The sequence below is a fragment of the Acyrthosiphon pisum genome, chromosome A1 (assembly GCF_005508785.2).
Source record: "Acyrthosiphon pisum isolate AL4f chromosome A1, pea_aphid_22Mar2018_4r6ur, whole genome shotgun sequence".
Lineage (NCBI taxonomy): Eukaryota > Metazoa > Arthropoda > Insecta > Hemiptera > Aphididae > Acyrthosiphon > Acyrthosiphon pisum.
This window is the reverse complement of record NC_042494.1, coordinates 88,089,869-88,113,434: the sequence shown is the minus strand read 5'-3', so window position 1 is coordinate 88,113,434 and position 23,566 is coordinate 88,089,869. Positions and strand designations below refer to the sequence as shown.

Sequence of the window (23,566 nt, the reverse complement as noted above, 5' to 3'; positions counted from 1 at the left end):
TTATATTTTAGTAAAATATTTATTTTTGTTTTTGGATTTTTGTCAATCATATTATTACGATAATTTCGTATTAGGTATTTGATTCTAACTTCTAATTTTTGTTATCTGCTGATTTTGTTGGGTTTTTTTGTCGATTTCTACTGCGATTGTTAATCGCCGATTATCAACAAACGAGCGTTGAATGTTTTGTATAGTCAATTCATTTGGATTCTAATCAGAGTGACTAAATTATTTCAAATCTTAAATAACTACATATAATAATTTATAAGTGATTAAAAAATTATTAATTAATAAATTTCCTTTATTTGCATATTTTGTTGTTTTTATTGCATATTTTTAGCGCATATTTAGCGATATTTAAGATAATATTATAGCGCATATTTGTGCAATTTTAAGTGCTATAAAATCCCAACTCTGTTAATAACTATATAGATCATAAGCTAGTTCCTACAATCCATCTATTATAACAACAGTATCATTTTACAATCATGTACTTATATTTTTTTTATTTGTGAAAATCTAAATTTGCATTATATAATTAACTTATTACTCACAAGTTACAACACGAACATGTTAAAGTAATTCTTACACGCTCGTATAATGTGATAATACTTATAGGTAGGTACCTATTTCTATCTATAACATATCCATAATATAATATGGTAACGGGTAACAGCGTATCACAAGAAAGATAGAACTTAATAATACGTAGGAGTTGTACAAGGCGAACTTTTTGAAATAAAAAAAAAAAATGTCAACGAAACGGCTTTTCAAAGATTATATTATTATGCCTATATTTGGCGAGTCACTATACCTGCATGGACAAGGCCATAGGTTATGCGTGCTCACTATTGTGTTAGTTTATAGTTTATTCTATTATTTTCCATTACCGGTTATTAGGTAATGACAGTTTTCACGGAATAATTGCGAGTAACCTACTTAAAACATATTTACCGACATATACAATTAATCAAAATATAAATTATTCAAGTATATAAAAATTTCGTCGGTGTCGTCTCAAATTGAATTATTGAATCATATTATTATTTATGTTGTATTGAAATGCACCTATATCGACATTTTCTTTGTATTGTCGACAAACATTTTCGTACAAACATACTTGAGCTTTTGATCCAATTGTATTGAAATATCATGCGACATATTAAACTATTATTCTATATAGATAAATAATATGCGTTCTATAGAACTTCTATTCAAATTCTAAAGTATACCCCTGCGAATGCATTAGTTGTAAATTGTATTCAAAGGTAATTCAAATGAGGTATTCGTGTATTTTAAATGTTAATACGTTTAATATAATATTGTGCAATTTCGATATAACATTATGATATAAGTGTATGATATTGTAATTATTTGTTAACGTTTAACATTATACATAATTTCTCAAAAAATATTCCTACACTAAATAGGTACTTTATCATGAATTATTGTTAGCATCAATTTTAATAAATTCAACATCACACATTAATATTATATTATAATATTGAATAAGTACATTTTTATTAATATTTTATTAATTTTACTTTTTTTTTTTTAGTAATATATTGAAATATATCTACAATCTATACAATTGTTTTATGAAAAATAAGTAGGTTTGATAATATTCTGGATAATATTGACAGTAAAAATAGGTTGACATGGATCTTAAGATTAGGGAGGATACCCAGTGGTAACACCCTATATAACTTATACTTAGAAATCTTAAGTACAATGATTTAGAATATTTACATAATCAAATTACAACAATATGTAAGTAATTCATACATATTCTAGTTTTGACATTACGGTTCTTATGGAATATTTTTTTATTTTAAATATGTAATTGTAGATAAGTAGGTACAATAATTAGATTAGTTGTTTATCGTATACATGTATCATCGTTATACTTCTTTAAAATGCACATTTTTTCGAGATTAAATTATTATTTTCCATGTACCTAACTGTAAAAGTTACACTATTTTATATTTCAATATTTATTTTGTTATATAATGCATTATACATTATTAATTGATAATATCCTATTATGAAACTCTTATTAACGAACGCATAATGTGTAAATGAAATACATTTTAACGCTTTCATCACGTCATGAACCATCCATTTTGTGTATATTGTGTAAATAAATTATGTAAATAGTGTAATGTTTATACGACAAATTAATGCATTCAGTTGTTTTATGTAATTATTAAGGATATTTTCCAAATTGTTCACGCAATTTAATTGTATTTTCCTATTTAATTTACAATATATGGCCGATTAGAATGTCATAATATAATCTCAAAAAATACGTATACATAATTTATATTTAATTTTTTTTTTTTTTTTAGGTATTACAATAATAGTTTAAGAAATATCAATGATATTTGTAAAACTAGATTTGAATAAATCCAAATGTATGTTTGACTAACTAAAAAATCTCATAATTACAGACTTGTGTAGTGTTTCAAATAAAGTATTTGAGTATTTATTCCAAATAATTTTTAAAAGTATATTTTACCTAAGTCTGCATAATTATAATATTAGCTTATTTACACAAAACTATATCCATTATTTTATTTATTTATAAACACAGTTCAACACCCCTCTAAACATTTCTGGTTAAAATTACTTCAATTATATTATTCTAAGAGTGATGGATTACATAATGGATTTAAATCAATATTTTGTCACCTCGCATAAACTTTACGTAATATATAAATAATTATTGAATAATCTATTTAAATATATAGCAATTAATGAATTAACTATTAATAGTCATAACTCATACAGTCATCCTTCATGAAACAGAATTCATATTCTAAATTTAAACAAGTCATTTATTTGATATTTTAAATAAATAAAAATACTATAAATTTTAGAATAAAAAACTAAGTATAAGTACCTATTTTATTTTTAAGAGATTTCTTTTTGCTTGTTATTTATATATATATTATATTTAGTACTGAATAGTTCCTTTAACAATTAGAATTATATCAATAATGATAGTATGTATGTATTTTTAAAAGTACATTTATAATTTATATACATTATTTAAAGTAATTATTAAAAAAATGTTAATACAAAAATATAATGTTTTATTTATTTCAATTCGTTCTAAAATCTAAATTTTAAAATAGTATGAAATATCGTATTGTATAAGACGATTATTTTTACATAATAGACTATAACTTTTTGTGAATATTTGTTTTTTATAATATACCAACTATTGTAAATTAAAATGTATTATTCATAAACACTGAATTTTCGACAAAAATAAAATACTTTATTTCCTTCATATTTAGAAATATATTTACATGTATACATCTTATATTAAATTCTTCAAGAATTATTTTTAAGAATTTAAAACAATATTAAAAAAAATATATGGCATGTCTACCTTCAAAATGTTGGTGTACTACATAAACTTTGTTCATTAAAACTTTAAAAGTTCACGAATAATTAATTACCTATTACCTATGTAGCTTACAATATTCAATATTAACACATCAGCATTATTAGAAAAATATTAAAAATTCTACAAAAAATAAATAATACCATAGATGCTTAGAATACCTACATAATTGCATTTAAAAAGTTAGGTATATGTAGTGTATACCTACAATTAAACAAATATGAATACATTTTTGTAGATCTAGGCTAAGTAATCTATCAATAAAATAAATATATATTTATTAATCATATAGGTAATCAATATTAATGTAATGTTTTACTCTGAGTCCATGAAATAGCGTTTTATAAATCATACTTATAGTAGCTTTATTCACAAAATGTAGTCAAATCGTTATAAAAATATGTTTTTTTTTTTTAAATTTTAAATTAGTAGATAATAATTTTGAATAAATGCGTATTCAGTAAGTACCTTAAAACACATTAAATAATCACTCTCAGGTCGTTGTTTTACTAGGTATATAAATAATAAACTAGTAGGCAATAGTAGTTTATTAATGTTTATTAGTCCTTAACAGATTAATACTTGATAAATATTGACAATAATACCTAAAATAATATCTACCTAATACGTACATATACGAAAAATAAAAGATTAAGAGAACATCGGTTTAAAGACGATACCAATATATCAATTTTATTGATACATACTCTATAGAAGTAAAACGACTGTTACGAAATTCGTGTGTATGTAAGTAGCGATTCGGTTAAATAATCTTCGGGTTTGCGCTACATACCTACATGACTACATGTTTGAATCGTGATTATTCGCGCGCCAGTGACCCACCATGCGGTAAACCTGATAAGAACATATAATTTCCTGTAGACAACTAGTCAAAATATCTATTGAACAAACGAATAGTATCCAGGAAAATATTTCAAAAAGGAAAATATCTAAGTGAGAATCGTATAAAAGAGTTTCAAGACGTCTGTAGTATAAATATTATAACAATTTTATATAAAACTATCGTGATGTATTGGTCGTGAAGTTGCGTACAGTTATAGTATTTACATTATAAGTGTAGCCACAATACCTACGTATGACGACATAAAATTTGGCATAAAATCGTATTAATGCTCGTAAATGACACGTTTACCTACACTACAGTATGATAATATTATAATACTGTTAAAAGTGTTTTATTAACCATATTATGCGAATGTACAAATGTACAATGTCTATATTATTAATTTATCAAAAACGTATTTTTCTAATTTTCACAAAAATTCTATGAGCGAGAGATTTTCATGAGCAGGGGTTCCTAGTTCCTACCTAATATTATACACTGACATACTATGTTTATATTCATATTAGACAATATTTATCACTTTTCGAAATCAATCACCGAATGTAAATAATATGAACTTTATGGAACTCATAGTAATTCCTAATTAATACAGATTAAATTACGTAAATATTACTAAAGCTTCTATACAGTACGATTATCATACTTATCATATATAATTAATCGTATAAAACCGATTATAAAGTGTATAATCATCATTATAATATTTTAATAAGCAATCTGCCATCTGCAGGCGAATTACCAATGCAGTCGAGGCTTTGTTTTCTTACAGTTATAAGACAACAACAAAAAATTAATTTTTCAATAACAAACATAATATTGTTCGGACAATGGTATAATATTTTGTATCGTTGCTCTAGTCATCAAATATAACCTTTTCCGGTTATACTTTATTATTTGAGCCTTTTGAATGCATAAATCGGAGCAATAACGTGCAATATAGGTATTATAATCATCGTTTAGGTTTTGGATTTGTTTTTTTTACCTTCGATTCTAAACTTGATAAGTCGCTCTTTGACTTGGATCCGAGGCATGTAACATATCATCTTTGGCCGCCGGTGCCCGTACACGTTTTTTCCGGGGAAAACATGTACCACAAACACTCGCGCGCGCCCGCGCACACACGACGATCACGCGAGCGGTAGCGATAACAGCGTCAGCGGCGGCATCGTAACGACCGCGGCGGATATCGATAATGTCGCACGCCGGTGAAGACAGCGTGTGGAGGATACGCGCACACGACCGTCACGGGTGTTAGGTGATTGGTGACGGGTAACGGCTACAAATAGTGAAGACGGTGAAATAATATTATACGGAACCGACGAGATGAAAAGCGGCAGCGGTACGGAGACGGCGCAAGACTCACTGTGAACCGGTCGGACGAACGTGTACGAAAAGACTGCGTGCGCCGTGCGGAGACGGTGACTGTTGCGGCGGCTGCGACGGTGTCAATAAACTTCAATGTCAAAGAGCACCTGAACCACCACCAGAACCACCACCAACACGGGCGGCGGCGGGACCGCGGTCATCACAGTCGTCACCGTAGCTGATGTATACCGCGGTGCATTATAATAGCGACTCCCACCATCACCGTCACAACCATCTCGGTTACTAATACTAGGTACCTTCCTCTGCTGTAGTTGCTACTACTACTACTACTACTACTACTACTACTACTAGTAATACTACTAGTAATACTACTACCACTACCTGTCTACTACCGGTGATTCTGATGCTGCTGCTACATCAGACGGGGCGAAATACTTATTGCCGGTGCATCGCTATGCGTGTGCGTGAACCCCATTATTATTATTATTATTATTATTATTATTATTACTATTATTATTTATACTCATAAGACGGTGTCTTAGTGTCTATGCAGATTACCTGTACGTGTCTACACGTGCGTGTGCTGCGCGACTACCGATCGCGGGTCGCGGTCGCCGATCAGCGATGTGACGGCTGCCCGTTTCGAAGTATATCAGTGGGGACGGTAGTCAGGTAATGCACCAAGTTCTATACAACTGACTTCTAAAATGAACCAAGTCTTATACAATAAAGTCCCTCAGGACTCTTTTCTATCAAATATAAAATTCTATAGTAAATTGTTAACTGAGTCTTATATTATAATTTATAACTTACATAAAATACATAATAAATCAATAATATTATGAAAACATTTAAAAATCCAAATGTAACTGTTGTTATAATTCTTATCACTTATTAGATATTGTAGTAAGTCGATGTTACGCATATTGTCATTCGTTCAATAATTTTAATATATTACAAAATTACATAATTTTTATGAAACTTGATTTAATAAAAAAAATTATATAGAATTGTATATTTAAGAATTTAATTGTACCTATAGGACTCTATCCATTATAGAACCAGATTTTATATACCACTCGGTTTTATAGGACTCGGGTCTAATTCTCGTCGTCGTCATCCGGTATGGAGAAAAAGCGTTTGCTCGAAGAAAAATATACTCACGGCGATGACATAGATGAGGGGTCGGGAAGTGAGAGAGAGAGAGAGAGAGAGAAACGAACGGAGAAAGAGATGAGAGAAAGAGTGAGAAAGAGTAAAAATAGGTATATATAATAATAATATATACCCATGCACTCGCGTATAAAAATATATAACCGGTTCTACGCCGTGATCGCGGACAACGGTATAATACGCGTATTATATTATACAGGATGATTCGGAAAACGCGTCCGGGCGCGTGTACCTAATCTTTACGCGAACAAAGGGCGGCGGATAGACCAGGTGGGCGGCGGCGGTGGCGGCGATGACGGCGGCGGCGGCGGCACACATCCATCGTGCTCCCGCGGCGCTTGTGGGAGAGACCGTCGTCGCCACATCGCCGACACCGCCTCCTCTTTTCTGCAGCCGATTGACCGTGCAAACTACCGTCATCGGTCGTTTGCAGCGGATGCGTGCGCGCAATATCATTAACGCTGACGCAGCCGTATTATACGTGCCCCATGCAGTTTACCGAGTGCTCCATATATTTTATTCGTTTATAAGAAAAAGTGCGGACTGCAGGTAACCCAATGGTCGCAGTCACAAAATATTATATCGATGGCGAATAAACTTAAGTGAAAAATATCGATAAAAGCAATAGTGCACAAATTCAAATAACGTTATTATATTCTATATGTACTCATTAATCGTGGTTCATAAATATAATTAGAGATAAAATATATTTTTATATTATATACAGGGCCGGATTACGCTTTTTGTGTGGCCCTGGTCTCTGAAAAACGTAGATATCCCTAGAATGAGCAAGTCAGTAAAATAATCGATAGCGACACTTTTTTTTCACAAAATGGTTTGAATCGTAATTTTTTACGAGATTCGATGAAATAACGGAAAAGTGTGAAAACTATTTTATAATTGAAAATTGTAATACTTAATGCTAAAAAATGTAATACGATAAACCCGTGCCTCTGCCATATAAGTTGTAATTCTAACTGGAATTAAAAAAAAGGTGGGCAATAAGCTCTGCTTTTCATTAAGTGTCGTGTAGGTTGAATGCAATGATATAAAATCGATTTATACGAAAAACGATTCTGAGCGAAGACCGCCGGTCAACCTATAATATTATGTACTAAACATTTATTTTATTATGTTATTGCTATTTGATAAAAGGTAAACAAACTTATGAGAAATCCTACATTACATATTTTTTAAATCTTAATATATAAGAAGACGATTTATAACTCAAAGCAAAAATAACTTTTTTGTCAAATTTTGTCAACAATTGAAATTTGGAACTTCAGACGCTCATAAAAAAATATTGTGAATTTACGCTAAACTTTTTTTAAAATTGTATAGAGAAAAACTTATGACAAACCTTGTATTAAATTTTCATGATTTTTGACAAAGTAGAAAAATTTTATCAACAATAATTTTAAAAAAAAAATGATAAAAATCGAAAGTAAGTTTGACTGTAAATATCTCAAATGAGTCAAAATATTTAGAAAATTGTATTGTTTATAGAAAAATGCAAGCATTCGGTGAAAAAATCATTACCTATCTATCTACAATTATTTTTTTAGAGTTATAAACCTAAAACAAAAATCGATTTTGTCGAAAACTGGTTTTGCATAAAAGTTCCCTTTTTTCTTAGCAAGTTTTTGTTTTTCCCGACGTTTTTTTAAAACTAGTGGAAATTATTATATTCACCTCTCGAATTCACCAACTAGATTCACTTCCCCACCAGGAAGTTATTGAAGTAGAAAATCGAAGAATTATTGTGAATATACGTAGTATACATGACTATACTGATTACTGGGTATTGGAGGGTATACGGCATATACCCTAGCACCAATTTACTGATTTACTTAATTAGTTTCAAAAAAATATCTTTATTTTTATCTTTGATTAATTAGTTAGGTTGTTTGAGGAAAAATTATCATTTGTCTAAGCGACTTGGTGCCGGTTAGATATGGTGTATAATATCGGAAAAAAATATTACTTCATAGGAATAATTCTCAGGCCTTGGAGAATTGTCTGAATTTGATGTCTATTTTTTTATCTGAAAGAAGAAGACATCTTACAGGCCGCATTGAACTCTGGTTTTTTATTTTATTTCAAATAATGGTAGGTAGGTACCTATAATATAATTTGTAAAAATAAGAGATTAAAATTTTATTATTTTTGAAGACATAATATTATAAAGTTTGAGATTAAAATATTGAAAAACGGAGTTCATAATGCGGTCTGTAGATTATTACTATCCATTAGAAAAAGTTTAAAAAAAAAATTATCAAATTTTGTTGATTTTACGTACATAGGTAATAGAATCATTATTCCCGTAAAGCATTTTATGGGCAAAATTGGAAACTTATGGAAACTTTCAATGTTCTGAACTTATGGTTGAGGGTCTGTCACAAGGTTCCACTCTAAACCCATAAACACTAATATTATTAATATGAAGTTGAAAATAAAAGTTCATGGCAGATTTCATAGAAGACATTATGAATAATAACAGTTATAATTTTAGCAAGTATAATAATATGTAGAGATCGGTTCTTTTTACCATATACATAGCAAACCAAACTGAATTATGTAAAAAAGTTAAGTTCAACCCCATATGATGCATGGATGTAAAATATATGGTTAAAAATCTGGGAGGGGCTACATATATACCAATATTAACATGCATAGGCGGGGATTTACTCCACCGTAAGGTAAGTTTAGGTTAGATAGTAAAGTTTAGAGTAGTATATATAGCCACATCATTAATTTTGAGTTTTTAATGCTAGCGTTTGAAATTAAAAAGTTAACTGTTCATGCACCATAAATTCGTAAAATAATGTTTTTTTTCCATAATGGAAAATTTAAAAAAATGTTAATTTAGTGCATTTCAAAAATGTTATGGTTCACTTTCTTTTGGTTGATCTTGACATTTATTTATTTCGTTAATTCATCAGGATCTACGTACGTCCAGGATCTGTAAATGTATATATATATATATATATATGTATAATGTATATTGCATGAATAAGACATTAGTAAGACATAAGTGTTTTTGTGTGCATGTTTTATATCTAAAAAATGTGTGAGTAACTCCCCCGTGAAGCAGTGACCTGCGCGCGTCAAATCAATTACAAGAAGTCGCGTACTCGCATTGTATTGTGATTTGTGATGAATACGTAAGCAAAACCTATACAATATTGTATTCATGTCGAGGTGGGTATGGTTGTTGCAATATTAGCTATATTCAAGCTCTTATCTCAGTACCTATACTATTATAATTTGTATACAACTGTACGTCTGTACCTATTCCTAATAGTTACTTAATATATACCTAATATAAAAGAACATCATGCTAATGCAGTAATCCAGTTGAACGAATACACACAATTGTACATGATATAATACGAAGTATCAAAATAATTAATAACCCTTTGGCTTGATACATTTTTACGTATGATCGAAATATGAAAGAAACCATGCCATGTTCAACCATTAATGATAAATACCTAATGCCGTATTCTTTTTTAAATAATTTAAAATACAAAACTCTGTCTGTTAATTCGATTTGATGGACCCCAGTGTGAAAGTTGGATCATAATAAAATTATAACAATAGTATATGACTCACAATAGAAACAATAAAAAACTAATTTTAAAGGTAATTATAAATATATTACTAATTCTAGGATAATATATTAATATTAAAAATATATGCCACGCCATTTCCAGATTTGTTTTCCATAAAATATTATAATTGTTAATTCATAATACAGCTGGGTAAATATTTAATACTTATAGAATTCCAAGGCTAAATTATAGATTGTGATCTAAAATTGAAGTAAATTGACAAATTATTAAATTGTACTATGGAAAAGCATATTTATTTTTGAATTATAGACTATCTAGGTAGAAGAGTTGATTATTTGATTATACTTTATGTTAACACATAGTACGCCGGTATTACAAATTTGAATAATTATAATTTAATTTTTTAATCAGATTAATAAAATCAACCAGAAGATAATATAATATTAACTGTACAGAAAAAAGTTTTGTATATGAAAGTAATAATATCATATTAGTCCATAGCTCTGCCATAATTTAATGTGCAAAAACTATACATTTCCTAATTCAAACATAATATATTGTAAAAAAAAGTATATTAATATCACAGCACAGACAAAAGTATAACTTCCCGCGTAAATCAAAATACCTATACTCAATTTGAATGAATAATAATATAATATAAGTACATATTATTATGTATAGTATAAATAAGTATATTTTAGATTCTGAATGGAGCGAGGAAGCTATTGGTTTTACAATGGTGTTTATTTTTTTTTTATATATCCTATATACAAAATTTCTACCAGAAGGAGTGCTTCGTTTTCAACATATAGATCCTTATCTTTTAGCAAATTAGATCAAGATGGTACTTTAGAGAGGTACTTTTTCGATTTTCTCAATAGTTATTAAGCGTCACGGGAAGAACCACCGAAAAATTACGAAAAAACGCTAAAAATGGGATTTTAATTTCCAATGCTTCGTTTACCACCATAAAAAACAAATAACATTTTTAATATTATAATATTAATTCAACTTACATGATAAAATAAATAATAACAAAATACAATATCCTGACTGACAAACCGTCTCCGCTCAGAATCGTTTTTCTTATATAATGATATTATATCATTGAATTCAAGTCTAATACAATCCATTAAACAATGACCCACTTGTAATCTACTGTACAGTAGAGCGACATCCGCTTACCTGCTTTTTTTATTAATTGTTATGAAAATGAATAGATTAAGGCTAATACTAACTCAAATGTATTTATACAAATAGTAGGTAATAAATAGGGTTATAACTTATAGCTTATGTCAAAATTAGGTATTAAAAATATTATTGTCAGTCCGTTGTGGAGTTAGTCAGGGTAAGTGCAACGGACACATACACTTGCCCGACAATCATATTATAACCAAACTTGTTCGTCTGAAATCTAAATCCGGAAAAGGTTCAGATCAGCGATGTGAACCAAATGTAATGTGATTCATTGATGCGGTTACATCGGACCAGGGTTGTAAATTAATGGTTTTAACACGTTGTTTATAACGATTAAAATACCCAACAGTAAACAATGCATGTGAAAATTGTGTTTACAACAAATTTACAAATTTTTTCTGGTTTCCTCATTGAGTAGAAATAATATCCTACCATAGACCAATAATTAAAATTATTGTCAATTAGTGATAATGCTGGGTGATTGATCCAGCAATTATTTACGAAAATAATGAGTACATTTAATTTTGATTTATCAGTTATTATAGAATCGTTAGACACATATATTTTATATAATTTATATTCTGAATATAAACTGTACTTAGATAAAAGATCTGTAAGTACATATTTCATAAATATAATACCATAGCACGTTACAGATTACAGACAGCAGTAAGTATCTACTCTGTTTCTAACTTATAAAAAAAAAAAAAACTAAATAAATAACATCAAACATTTAAGTGTTAGCATTGAAAACAAATAAGATACAATGATGAATGAACACTTATTTGCACTTTTTCAGGGTAGTCATGAGAATTGGGAGTTGAATAAACATTAATCATCCACCACCGTTATAATTTTGTTGTTGTTAACATCAGCCCAAAATAGATATATATATATATTTTTATTTAACTTGTCCATTATATTATAAAGTTACAAACAGTAAAACATCTTAAGGCACAAATTATACATGCACAGTATATTACATATTTTAAAATGATAAATATTTTTAGGCTTGACAAGTTCAAGAAATAAAATTATTAACAATACTTTGAAATGAATTGATGATATTGATTATAATAATTTATTTTTGACATACCACTTAATATTAAAACAATGAATCCCAATGTAATTCCGTTTTAAATTGCATCTACTTAATGATGAAATATTTTAAAAGAATATTTAAAGAAAATTAAATGATTTTTTTAAAACTGTTTAAACCCCAAATAATATTCTGTATTTATCGATTTTTTTTCAAAACTAATGTATAAAATCGGGCATGGAAATATTACATAATACCGTTAAATCGCACCAAAATGTGTATTAGTGTAGTAAAAAACTTACTACACTAATAAGTAAGATTATAATTGAATCAACGATAATGTAACAGTATACATTTTATAGTGTTATGCTAAAAATCGTCAGACAACGCGTTACACGATAATTTTACCAATATTTTTGTCTGATTTTCAAAACTTATTCAATAATTTAGTTTATAATAATATTTGAATACAATAAAATGTCAATTATAATCATAGTGGTCATAAACGCAGATGAAACTGTTCAGTGGCGTATATATATAGGGGGGAGGCCCCCTAGGTCAGAGCCCATAGTGAAATTGCAGGTTCAATTAAAGCATTGCATGTATAATGTATATCTTCACTATTTACAGTTTTTCAACATGATTAATTTAGCCAATTGATTAAAATCGTTTTTGTAGTATCAACAAGAAAATGTTAGATTGTCAGAACTTGCTTTGTTGACTTTGATGTTAAATTCATGGTAAGATAACATTAATATTTTATATATATATATTAAAATGTCAATATTTTTCAATAAAGAATTTAAAAATTAATTTTACTTAATAAATATATAGTTAAATTTCGCAATTTTTATTTGTATTGTGTATCTCATAATTATACCTCAGCTCCCTAAAAAATATAAAGTTATACTTGACTAGTGATAAATTGGCTCATAGGGAAAATAATTCGTATACCTATACGCCATTTAAACTGTCTATTCTTACAAAAAATCTGTGAATTACTTTGGTGACTTTGTGCATCGATGACGTACTATATGACCTATATTGTATCTCGATACGCTATCCGGTACGTAGCCCTAAAGAAAACATATAACAATCCTATAGGCGCACATATTATCAGACCTGAGGTGACAGGTTCTGGCATGGACACAAGGTAGGTAGCAAAGTGCATCGAACAAATTATAATTGTTACACATTTAAAAAAAAAAACTGGTCACCAATTATTAATTAACTAAGTTTACAAATAAATTAATTAATTAATTGATGATAAATAATAATTATTATGAAGTTTGTACTTTGATAGTTAACCATATATTTTATAATTTTAATATATTTTACAGTACAAGTTGGGTGTAGTAGGTACTTTCTATATCGAATATAACTTTGCAATATTTTTTTTTGCGAATCAATTTTTTATTTTTATGATTTTCTTATTGGGAAAACTGCCTCATTCTCATACATATGTAATAAATAACTATATTTTTTATTAAAAATATATTTAATTACAATCTATACAACATCTGTACAATAAGTAATTTTTATTTAACTATTTAAGATATTTACATAGCGAGACTGACAAATAAGGGAAGGCACTCAGTAGTGCCAACCGACAGATTACAGTATATAACTACAAAATAAATTATATCCCTGGCAGCGCCGTATTTAGGTTTTCGTCTTGGGGGGGATATGATTTTATCCAGTAGTCCCGCCTTTAAAGTTGGCCTTAAGTTAAGACTCCGAAAACGTTTGCATATTATAATATAATATAGCCTATGTGGGATTCTAAATTTAGGAAGTATTAACAGTGATATGAACATAATTATTTCCATGTATCCATACATATTAATACCTATATATGTATGGCTCTATATTCTTACATATGTAAATATGATATTTCTGATTTAAATTGCAACAAGTAAAAGTGCCTTGAACACAGTCTCCGGGAAGCGTGATATTTGTTATGAATTAAATGTCATATCAATATTATAAACTATTTGAAAAATGTAAAATAACAATACTACAATATTTAGTTCATATTATCAAAATGTACAAAACACTGAATCTAACAATACCATACATAATAAACTCTGAATAAATTAAAACGGCAGTCATTCGCGGTCACTGGATTGTTTCCGTTTTTATAATTCCATATCTAAAAGGGATACACGTTGCCAACGTTCCATCAGATTACGGATAAGGTTTCAACTTTTAGACTCCAATACTTCATACCCTAGTGATACAGTGGCACGATCAATTGATCAAGTGTCGCTTCTAACTTGTTTTGTGATCCTACTCAAGTAGATGTTAAACCAGTTACCGATTACCATTAGTAAGACATTTGAATCACTTCATCACAATAAAAAATAAGTTACTATAAATTTCAAAGTGATTTCTTCTGGAAATCACGGTTAACGTTATCACGGTGGAGTGTGAAGTCGCCTTAATTCCATAATTCTGTAAGCCCGCGCGTGGTTTTCCATATGCCCGCAACCACGGTAGTTTGGTCGAGGTAACTTTGGTACTTACATATTATATGATTACTTATACGGTATACCTATTCAGCGAGCAGAAAACACGTCTGTCTTCTTCGTGCTCACCTTGCCAGTATGCCACCGATTGATTTGTGGTGATTTTGAACCAAACCATTCGTGCGTCACCGTCTGAAAGTGCAATGTGCAGCGCGAAGAAATTTAAAAAAAAAAACGAGCCTTGAACAAACCGCCATATAACCTCAAGACTGACAAAACGCACATCCCATTTCTCGATGATTACGCAATGGATGGATCGTAAAGGTAGGAATGTAGGATGCACATCAGTCTTCCAGATTATTCATGGATTCCTTGTAGGAATAACGATTTTATTCGCCTCTCCGACGTTTATTTAGAATTTATTGTATTAGTCTAGGGTAACGTGTGTACTTGTGGTATACATGTTATATTGCGTAGGTTTGAAAAATACAAGTTCCAATATTGGAGGTCGTATCATACTGTTGTAAAATATTCATGATGTGGCATATAAATTATAAATATTAGGTAAATATAATAATTAATAATATAATATTGTCGTAATATAATCTATACATTACAGTCGCGCGCGTATATATCCTTAATGAATATAAACCACGTACACTATAGATATGCAGCGTTATTAATTATTACATTATTCTGGCATAGTGGCATATAACGGTTTATAATTATTAATTAGGTGGTGTAGGGTGCGAATTTGGTGAGGTGAAATACTTGTATGCCATGTAATATAATATGTTATATAATATTTTTTATATAGAGTAACATTTACCGTGATATCATATTATGCAGGGATTTTTTTTTTTTTTTGTGTTTCAAATAACGATACTTTTTGATAACAAGGATTATTAATAGAACAAACAGTTAAATACTAAGAATTTAATAGTATTGTGAATTAGCAATTTCTGCAAAACGATAATATTCCCGTACAAATGATTGATTCAAACAGGTTGCAATTTTTCAATATGTTTTTTTTCCAACAAGACCAAGCTTGTTCTTGGCCGGTACAGATAGGTACCTATAGTACCTACAACAACAATAAACAGCTTCTCTGTCGTCGCTTGAAACGCCCTGTACAATATCTGTAGTGACGTAGACGCGTTGCAGGCGGTTGTACAAAAGAGATATCCGTCTAGACGTCCTCCGCCTTCACCTACTTGTATGCATATACCTATGCGGTCCGTCCAGACGTGGTGTGTTTGTCGTGTGCGCGCGTGTGTGTGTGTGTGTGTGTATGTGTGTGTATGTGTGTGTGTGTGTGGGTGCGTGTGTGTGCATGTGTGCGCATGTTTATATATGTGTGTTTGGTATAGGTACTCAAAGCAGGGGTCATCGCGCCCGAATCCGTTTATTTTACGTATGTGTATGTACAAAAAAAAATCATAAATAAATGTACCCACAAGACGAAAGAAATTCATCTTCCAAATGACTGACGGGTCTCGTATTGGTGGGACTTGTCGCCGGAGGACTCGTCTGGGTCACACGCGATTCGGGGGGAACGCCGCGACGGTTGTTACGCGTGGGTAATGTTATTATAGGTACATACTATTTCCAATTTTACTCCGAATACGTTTACACTATAATATAGTATATTTCAATCGTGTTCGTTAAAAATTATGTTTATGTTCAATTTAATATCGAAGTCTCATGATAAATCGAAACGTTAGAATTTAACTTTTTGATTATTTTTAAATTATATGGATAGAGATTTTTTTTTTAATTCAACCAAAATAAAAGAAATATTTTAAAACTTTCACATAAAAGTATAATAAGCAGTTCTCTTTTAACTTGACCAAATATTATGAAGAATACCCATAGTTAAATATTAAAATTATAGTAAAATTACGTGTCAATAACAATTTGAATGTGTATTATATTGTTATCTGAAGGAGAACAATAATTATTATAATAGCGTGATAGAAATCATTTTTTCAATATTTACTCTATTAACACGTTGACCGCCACGGGTTTTTTTGTCGTGTGACTCATAACCACCATGAGATTTTATTTGAGATCTCAAAAAAATTACTAGTACTGAATACTAGTGAAAGTCACCGAAATCGATTTTTAGTGAGATCTCCTACGGAGTCGGTACTTTTTCGTCGGATTTGAAAAGTACAGTGTTGCAACTTTCAGGTGGTGTAACAAGCTTGCAGATATCATTATTAGTTTTTTTTTTATCAATTTTTGTTTAAATCGTCAAAACTGTTGCGAAGTAAACTTATGAAAAAACCCCGTGGCGGCAGGGAGTAAACTGGTGAGATCTCATACAAGAGCTCATGACGGTTATATATTTTACTTTTTAAGTGTTTTTAAAAATTAAAAAGCGATTGTTAACAATCTAGACTTACTTTCAGAATTTCCTATAAGTACATTAAGTTAAAAATATAATGACGATCGATGGAAATTTGATGATTATATTATATAGTTCGTGGTTTTCTACAAAAACAACTTAGGAAACTATGAAATATAAATACAAATTATATGAAATTATTAGACCAATTATTAAAATTGTTAAACAACTGTCTACATAATATTAATATTAAATATTTAGGAATTTTAAAAAAAGGCTTCGTGAATTACATTTAGGCCTCTGAGATTGGATTTATATGATTTATCGAAAAACCCCTCTTTGAAGTATTATAGGGTATTCTGTGTATAACTGTATACTCAAATTATCTTTGCTTTTTAGTTTTTACATACAATAAATAGTATACTTACAAATGGAATGAATACTTAAATATACGTTCTTCAAAATTGATGTAATACAAAACCAATTGTACCATTCAAACATTATTATATAACAGTAAAACAAAGTCATAAATCCAAAGAAATGTAGATTCTGATAAGAGAAAAATAACTGTTTTATTATAAATTATAATATTGAACCAACTTACTAGATAAAAACTATTTATTTTTTATGTTTTAAAATAAAATGATAAAATAAATTACGTACATACAAATGTATTATATAGAAAGAGGAAAAAATATTTTTCAGTTAAAATTCACTAGTTTTTCCATTACAAACTGTATAGATTTATATTATATTATAATAAAATATAGTATATTTACATTATAGGGAATACAACGGAATGGTACCTTGACATTTCACCATGAACAAGTTATTTGTCCATGATAATATTATAAATTAAAAAAATACATCTACCATTGTTAAGAAATACTTAACAGTTTTCATTCTGCATCAGATATTTGCGTAAAAGAAACAGGATTAATTTTTATTATTTTATCGCAGTTTTGGTAAACAATATCATTACAATAACGATATGAACAATTTATTTTAAGTAAATAATTATGACAATGTCTTTGATAATAAATTAGCCACGGATAGATGGGTCCGTAAGGCTGATATTATATTATAAAAATGTATTGATACAACCTGAAAATTATATTATTTTCAGAATAATAATTTATTTTTGATTTATAGTTTTTTTTTATTACTTATAGAAATATTAGAAATAAGTAATAACAATAATATTATTTATTATTCACATAATTGTACTCATCTGGCTTGGAATTTTCAATTTCAATCGTATCTAATTTATTGATCGAGATATACATATTATTTAAAAAAGTAAATAAAACAATTTGATAATCGAAAAAAATGTAATAGATACGTGTTTGTTTTTTTAGTAATAAACCTTAATTAACGTCTTCAGTCGTATTATTCGCTCATGGTCTTGAAAGTTATTCATGGGTTCACGGCAATTCGACTAGATATTATATAGTATATTATACTATACATATACCAACCGGAATCGACGTCCGTTCTATTTTGATATTCTTAATATATTCGTGTTCCTTAAGGCTGAACTATTTTTTCTCCCAATTGTAGGTTATACAATGTTATTAAACAACATTATGTAAAAATAATAGCTACAGAAATGGTGTTTTAGCAAAGTAGGTTTTAAATAGTTTTGCAAATATCTGACCAACTTTAAAACTAAATATAAATCAATTATAAAATCACAGTGATGGCTATTTACGAGTGTCAGTAATAATAATTAATATTATATAAATAAATATAGCCTCCCAGGCATAATTTTCAAATAGGTACAGTCTTATTCGAGTAATGTATTTAAGTTTACGTAGATATGGTTACGATTCACAATGATACAAAAGCAACTAACCAACCAAGCATACAATTTATGTTAAACGAAAAAAAACTGCATTTCAAGCAAAAACATAACATTTTTTCAACCCTTCGTGCAGTCTGTACGTGTGTGTAATCACATTACACAGTCGCAGGTACAGTCGAATACGCAATGTTTAGCATGCCATAAAACGTTTTGCAATTTAACCTGAAAAATATAAAGTGTATCGGAAGAATTTATCAGACACATGACATATATAGGTATGTACGGAAAAGCACTCAATAAACATTGTAAGTTATAACTTATAACTATAGCCCATGTCTTATAATATAGTATAATAACTATAATACATAAAACCTACAGTGCGTACCTACGCCAACATAATATTATAAAATCCCATCGGAAATTAACCTTTTCGCCCGTTGAAATCGCGGCGCCCGCGTACGTGTAAAACTCGTTGTGTGTATGTTTTAATTGTTCGCTCCGAGCTAAATAGGTATCCACTAGAGCCCCCCTTTTGGCCAGTATAAACGCGTCGTGTCATGCCCACGCAAATATCTATATCTATTATATACATCTGCACGTACATATTTATACGTATAGGTACCTACAAACACATACCTACCCATACACAATATTATTATTATACATGTATCGTGTATTATATGCATACACCTAATATACCGTATTATACCTAAGTACATATTTATATCTATATTTCATACCTGCAGTGTATATAATATATATATATAATTATTATTTATATATATAAATACATAATAATAAAGTGGTCCATTAGGTATCTCGCGTCACGGTCACACGCGCGCGGTTCCTCCCTTGGTGGACCCGACGCTCGTGTGCAGCAACTGCAACAGCAACAGCAGCTGCTGCAAGTGCTGTATACCTATAATACGCGTATAATACTCCGTAAGCGAATTATATTATTGTAATGTGCATCGGAGAATTTTATATAGCATACATATATGGAGGTACGTATGAATTATTATATGTAATAATAATATTATTATTATTGTGATACGTGCGTCTATATACGACGTGGACTTAGACGCGACGTCAATGACACCGTAAACGGCGATCGGACGGACAACGGCAAGTTGTGCAATTTTATCGCGGTGGAATGGTAGTGCGTCCTACCTATAATAATAATAATCGTCATCGCCGGCACACAGTGCGCGCGCGCGTTCTGTCGCGGTCTGCTCGCTACGATCCTTTTGTCGCGTCGCCGTGCCGGATTTCTCTATAGTAACATAGTAGTCGTCCTTATACATTAATATTAAATGTCTCTCGTCGTATCATATCGTCATACTACGTCGGTATATAATAACAATAATAATAATACGTATTCCGTAAAGCGTCGGTCGAGTATGCGGTCTGAGTCTTGGGGTAGGACTGGTGGAGGGGTGGGACTGTAAATACGACGAGTACGTGGACTATAGAGACAATGCGGTTTATTATATATATATAAACATCGGCGACAGAGCCACAAGAGGAGGCTTGTATGAGAGTGCGTCGACGAGGAGAGGGCACGCGGGAGACCTAGCGCGCGCATATTCGCGATCGATCGCCCCCGGGGGACCCCGCACGCGCTTACGTGCGACAAAAACCAGTTTCCCTGGTGATCGGAACGTCACCGCCGCCGCGACAACCGACACGCACACGCACACACGGTCTTCTGTATATAAAGTGGAAACATTAAAAGTAAAAAAAAAAAAAAACAGAAGAAAACGGGCACACCGGACGCCAATCAACGGACATTATTTTCACAAAGAGGAAGGAAAAAACACTACACTTAAGACCCAATCCGGTTGCATTGTGTGTACATACGGCTTCTGCTGTTGCTGTACGAGACATTCCTCCAGACGCACTGGTTATAACTTATAACGTCCGCCGCCGCCTCCACCGCCACCACCGTCGCAGCAGTACATCGCGCTCGACGACAAAAAAAACAGCGGTCGGGGTGACTACCCGGATTCACAGCAAAGTCTGTCGAACCCCTCCTCCCTCCCCCTACAATACCCCCAGGCGTGTTTGGGTGAAACGATTATTGCTATTATTATTATTATTATTATTATATTAAGGCTGCAAAGTACACGGCTAACTCACGGGATACCAGTTACCTACTCATAATATTATTTATAATAATAATTTCATCGATGATGCGCATATAGTAATGTTTTTATTAATAGTCAAAAGACATGCGCCCAACTTACCTAACCCATCCTAAGTGATGACTAAGTGTGATCCTAAACGTGTGTGTCTATTTATGTATGATCTGTTTCGCAAAATGTAATTCAACTGTTCGACAATATTATATACTATGATGTCTTAAATTCTCCCAAGAAGCGCGATATTTAATATATTGATTATTATTTGGTTTATTTTATGTGATATGTTATGAGTAAACGGAACGCATTTAAAAAGTTTCAAACATCACGTACTTTATGACACTTTATTATAGTAGATGCGTTGGAAATATTTTTTCTAAGCGTAAAAACTGTCAAAGAAATGTCAACAAACGTGGTTTCAAAAGAACCTCACTCATTTTTTGAATTCAATGATTTATTATTCCGTTCATATTTTAATATCGCAACACGTCAACACACCACTATGCTACGTTTAAGTGGGCCAATAGAGTGCCAAACACCCCCGGATCCAGTTTGAATTTATTCACATTTTATTACCTACAAGTTACAACTAACGATAAAATAACCTTCAACGATCTGAGATAAATTAGAGCGTTAAAGTCTTTATATTGGTTTCACGATTTTGGAACAGTATTCAAAAACTACGTAGGTATGAAAGTAAACCGCTTTGTTTCTTCTGTTCTTAATGGCTAGCTCCTTAGACGTTCCTTGCATCCTTTCAAACATCAGTTTCCTTGTTCCTTCCTTCTACTCTTCCAACCCTTTTCATATACCCTTCCATTCATCTTCTTGTAAGTTTAATCATCCTCTACACCGTATGCTACGTTCTATAAATAATCACACATAACCCCAATACATATAAAACATATAAAACAAAAGAAACTATCAATTTTGTATTTTAAGGCCGAATCATGCTATACTCTATTATAAATAATATTTGTTTTCTTGTAAATTAATATTGTGGGATTAAAATTTAACTGTTATATAGTTTTGTATTACCTATTCTATAATACATTTTAATCTTGAAAAGTGCCGTTCAGAGTATAAATAAAAAATAACAATAATAATAAATGTTTTTATTTCGATTTAGGGTAAAACTAAATATTTGACTTGATCTCTCGTGTATTTTTCTATTTATAAGTAAATAATGTATTTTATGATTACTCGTTGAAATGCCGTCATGACATGTTATGAATATCATATAGGTACCTAATGTAGCCTAAGTCCTAGCAAATGAATAATGATGAAGTGAGCGAAAAAGAAATACAAACATTTATGGTGGAAAAGATTACACGTTTTATGACGTTTACGATCAAAAAGTATAGTTTTTCACCTTTCTGTATTAATTTTGTTATTTTTGAGTTCAAGGATTATGTTTAACGTTCAAATTGCACAATAATTAAATCACAACATGTGTGTATAATGTATATTATATATATAAACGTATAAACGAGCGAGTATCGACCGTTTAATGAGAATCGATACCCGATTGGTTTACATACCGGTTTGAATTCAAACCGTCTGGTCGCAGACGTCTGCTATAGTTTCAAATTTGTCCGCCCCTGACCTAAATTTAGGTTACACGGTACACACAGTTGAACGACTTTTGGTTTTTTTTCTTTACGCAAATTGAAGAGAAATTACTGTCTGCGCTTGTTTTTAATGTTTTTAATTATTTCCTATTTTAAGGTCAACGATTGGCATTTTGTATCCTTAACAAAGGAATTCATTGTTTTACTAACCAAGTGTACGGTAATTCCCACGCGTGTCAAAACCTAATATTTTGAGATATCAAAAGTATAGATGGATCAAATAGATTAAATACAATAATTATACTAATGTTTACGCCAGTATAAGGTTTAATTTTTAATATTAAAATACATTATAGGTACACATATTTATTTTAATATTTTAATCACAATCGACATAATTAATTAATTGTATAGCTGATGATCTATTTACCAATACATTTATTATTGGAGTAAGGTATTTATTTTGTTATGTTTTTCACTGATTAAGCACGATTCGTTTAACTAATAATTATTTTACCAAGTTTATGTATTAACTTATCCACCAAAAATCATAACATTATTGTATAACATAACATAACTCCAAAATTAATTATTATTATTATAGCATTAATTATGGCCCTTGATGTATGTATGTGTTTTAAATAT

At 30.2% G+C, this 23,566-nt stretch overlaps 1 protein-coding gene across 2 annotated transcripts in view; it reads right to left on the bottom strand.

Annotated features, from left to right (window-relative positions):
- Positions 1 to 23,566, bottom strand: part of LOC100158922 (ankyrin repeat and fibronectin type-III domain-containing protein 1) — a 153,934-nt gene that overhangs the window by 39,616 nt on the left and 90,752 nt on the right. Inside the window, exon 1 of one of the 2 annotated variants that reach the window (XM_003247415.4) lies at positions 5,260 to 6,068. The exons of the other annotated variant lie outside the window; for it this stretch is intronic. Coding sequence (XP_003247463.1) covers positions 5,260 to 5,320 — 61 coding nt within the window. The 5' untranslated portion in view covers positions 5,321 to 6,068. Of the gene's footprint in view, positions 1 to 5,259; positions 6,069 to 23,566 lie in introns of those variants that run through there. 2 annotated transcript variants of the gene reach the window in all.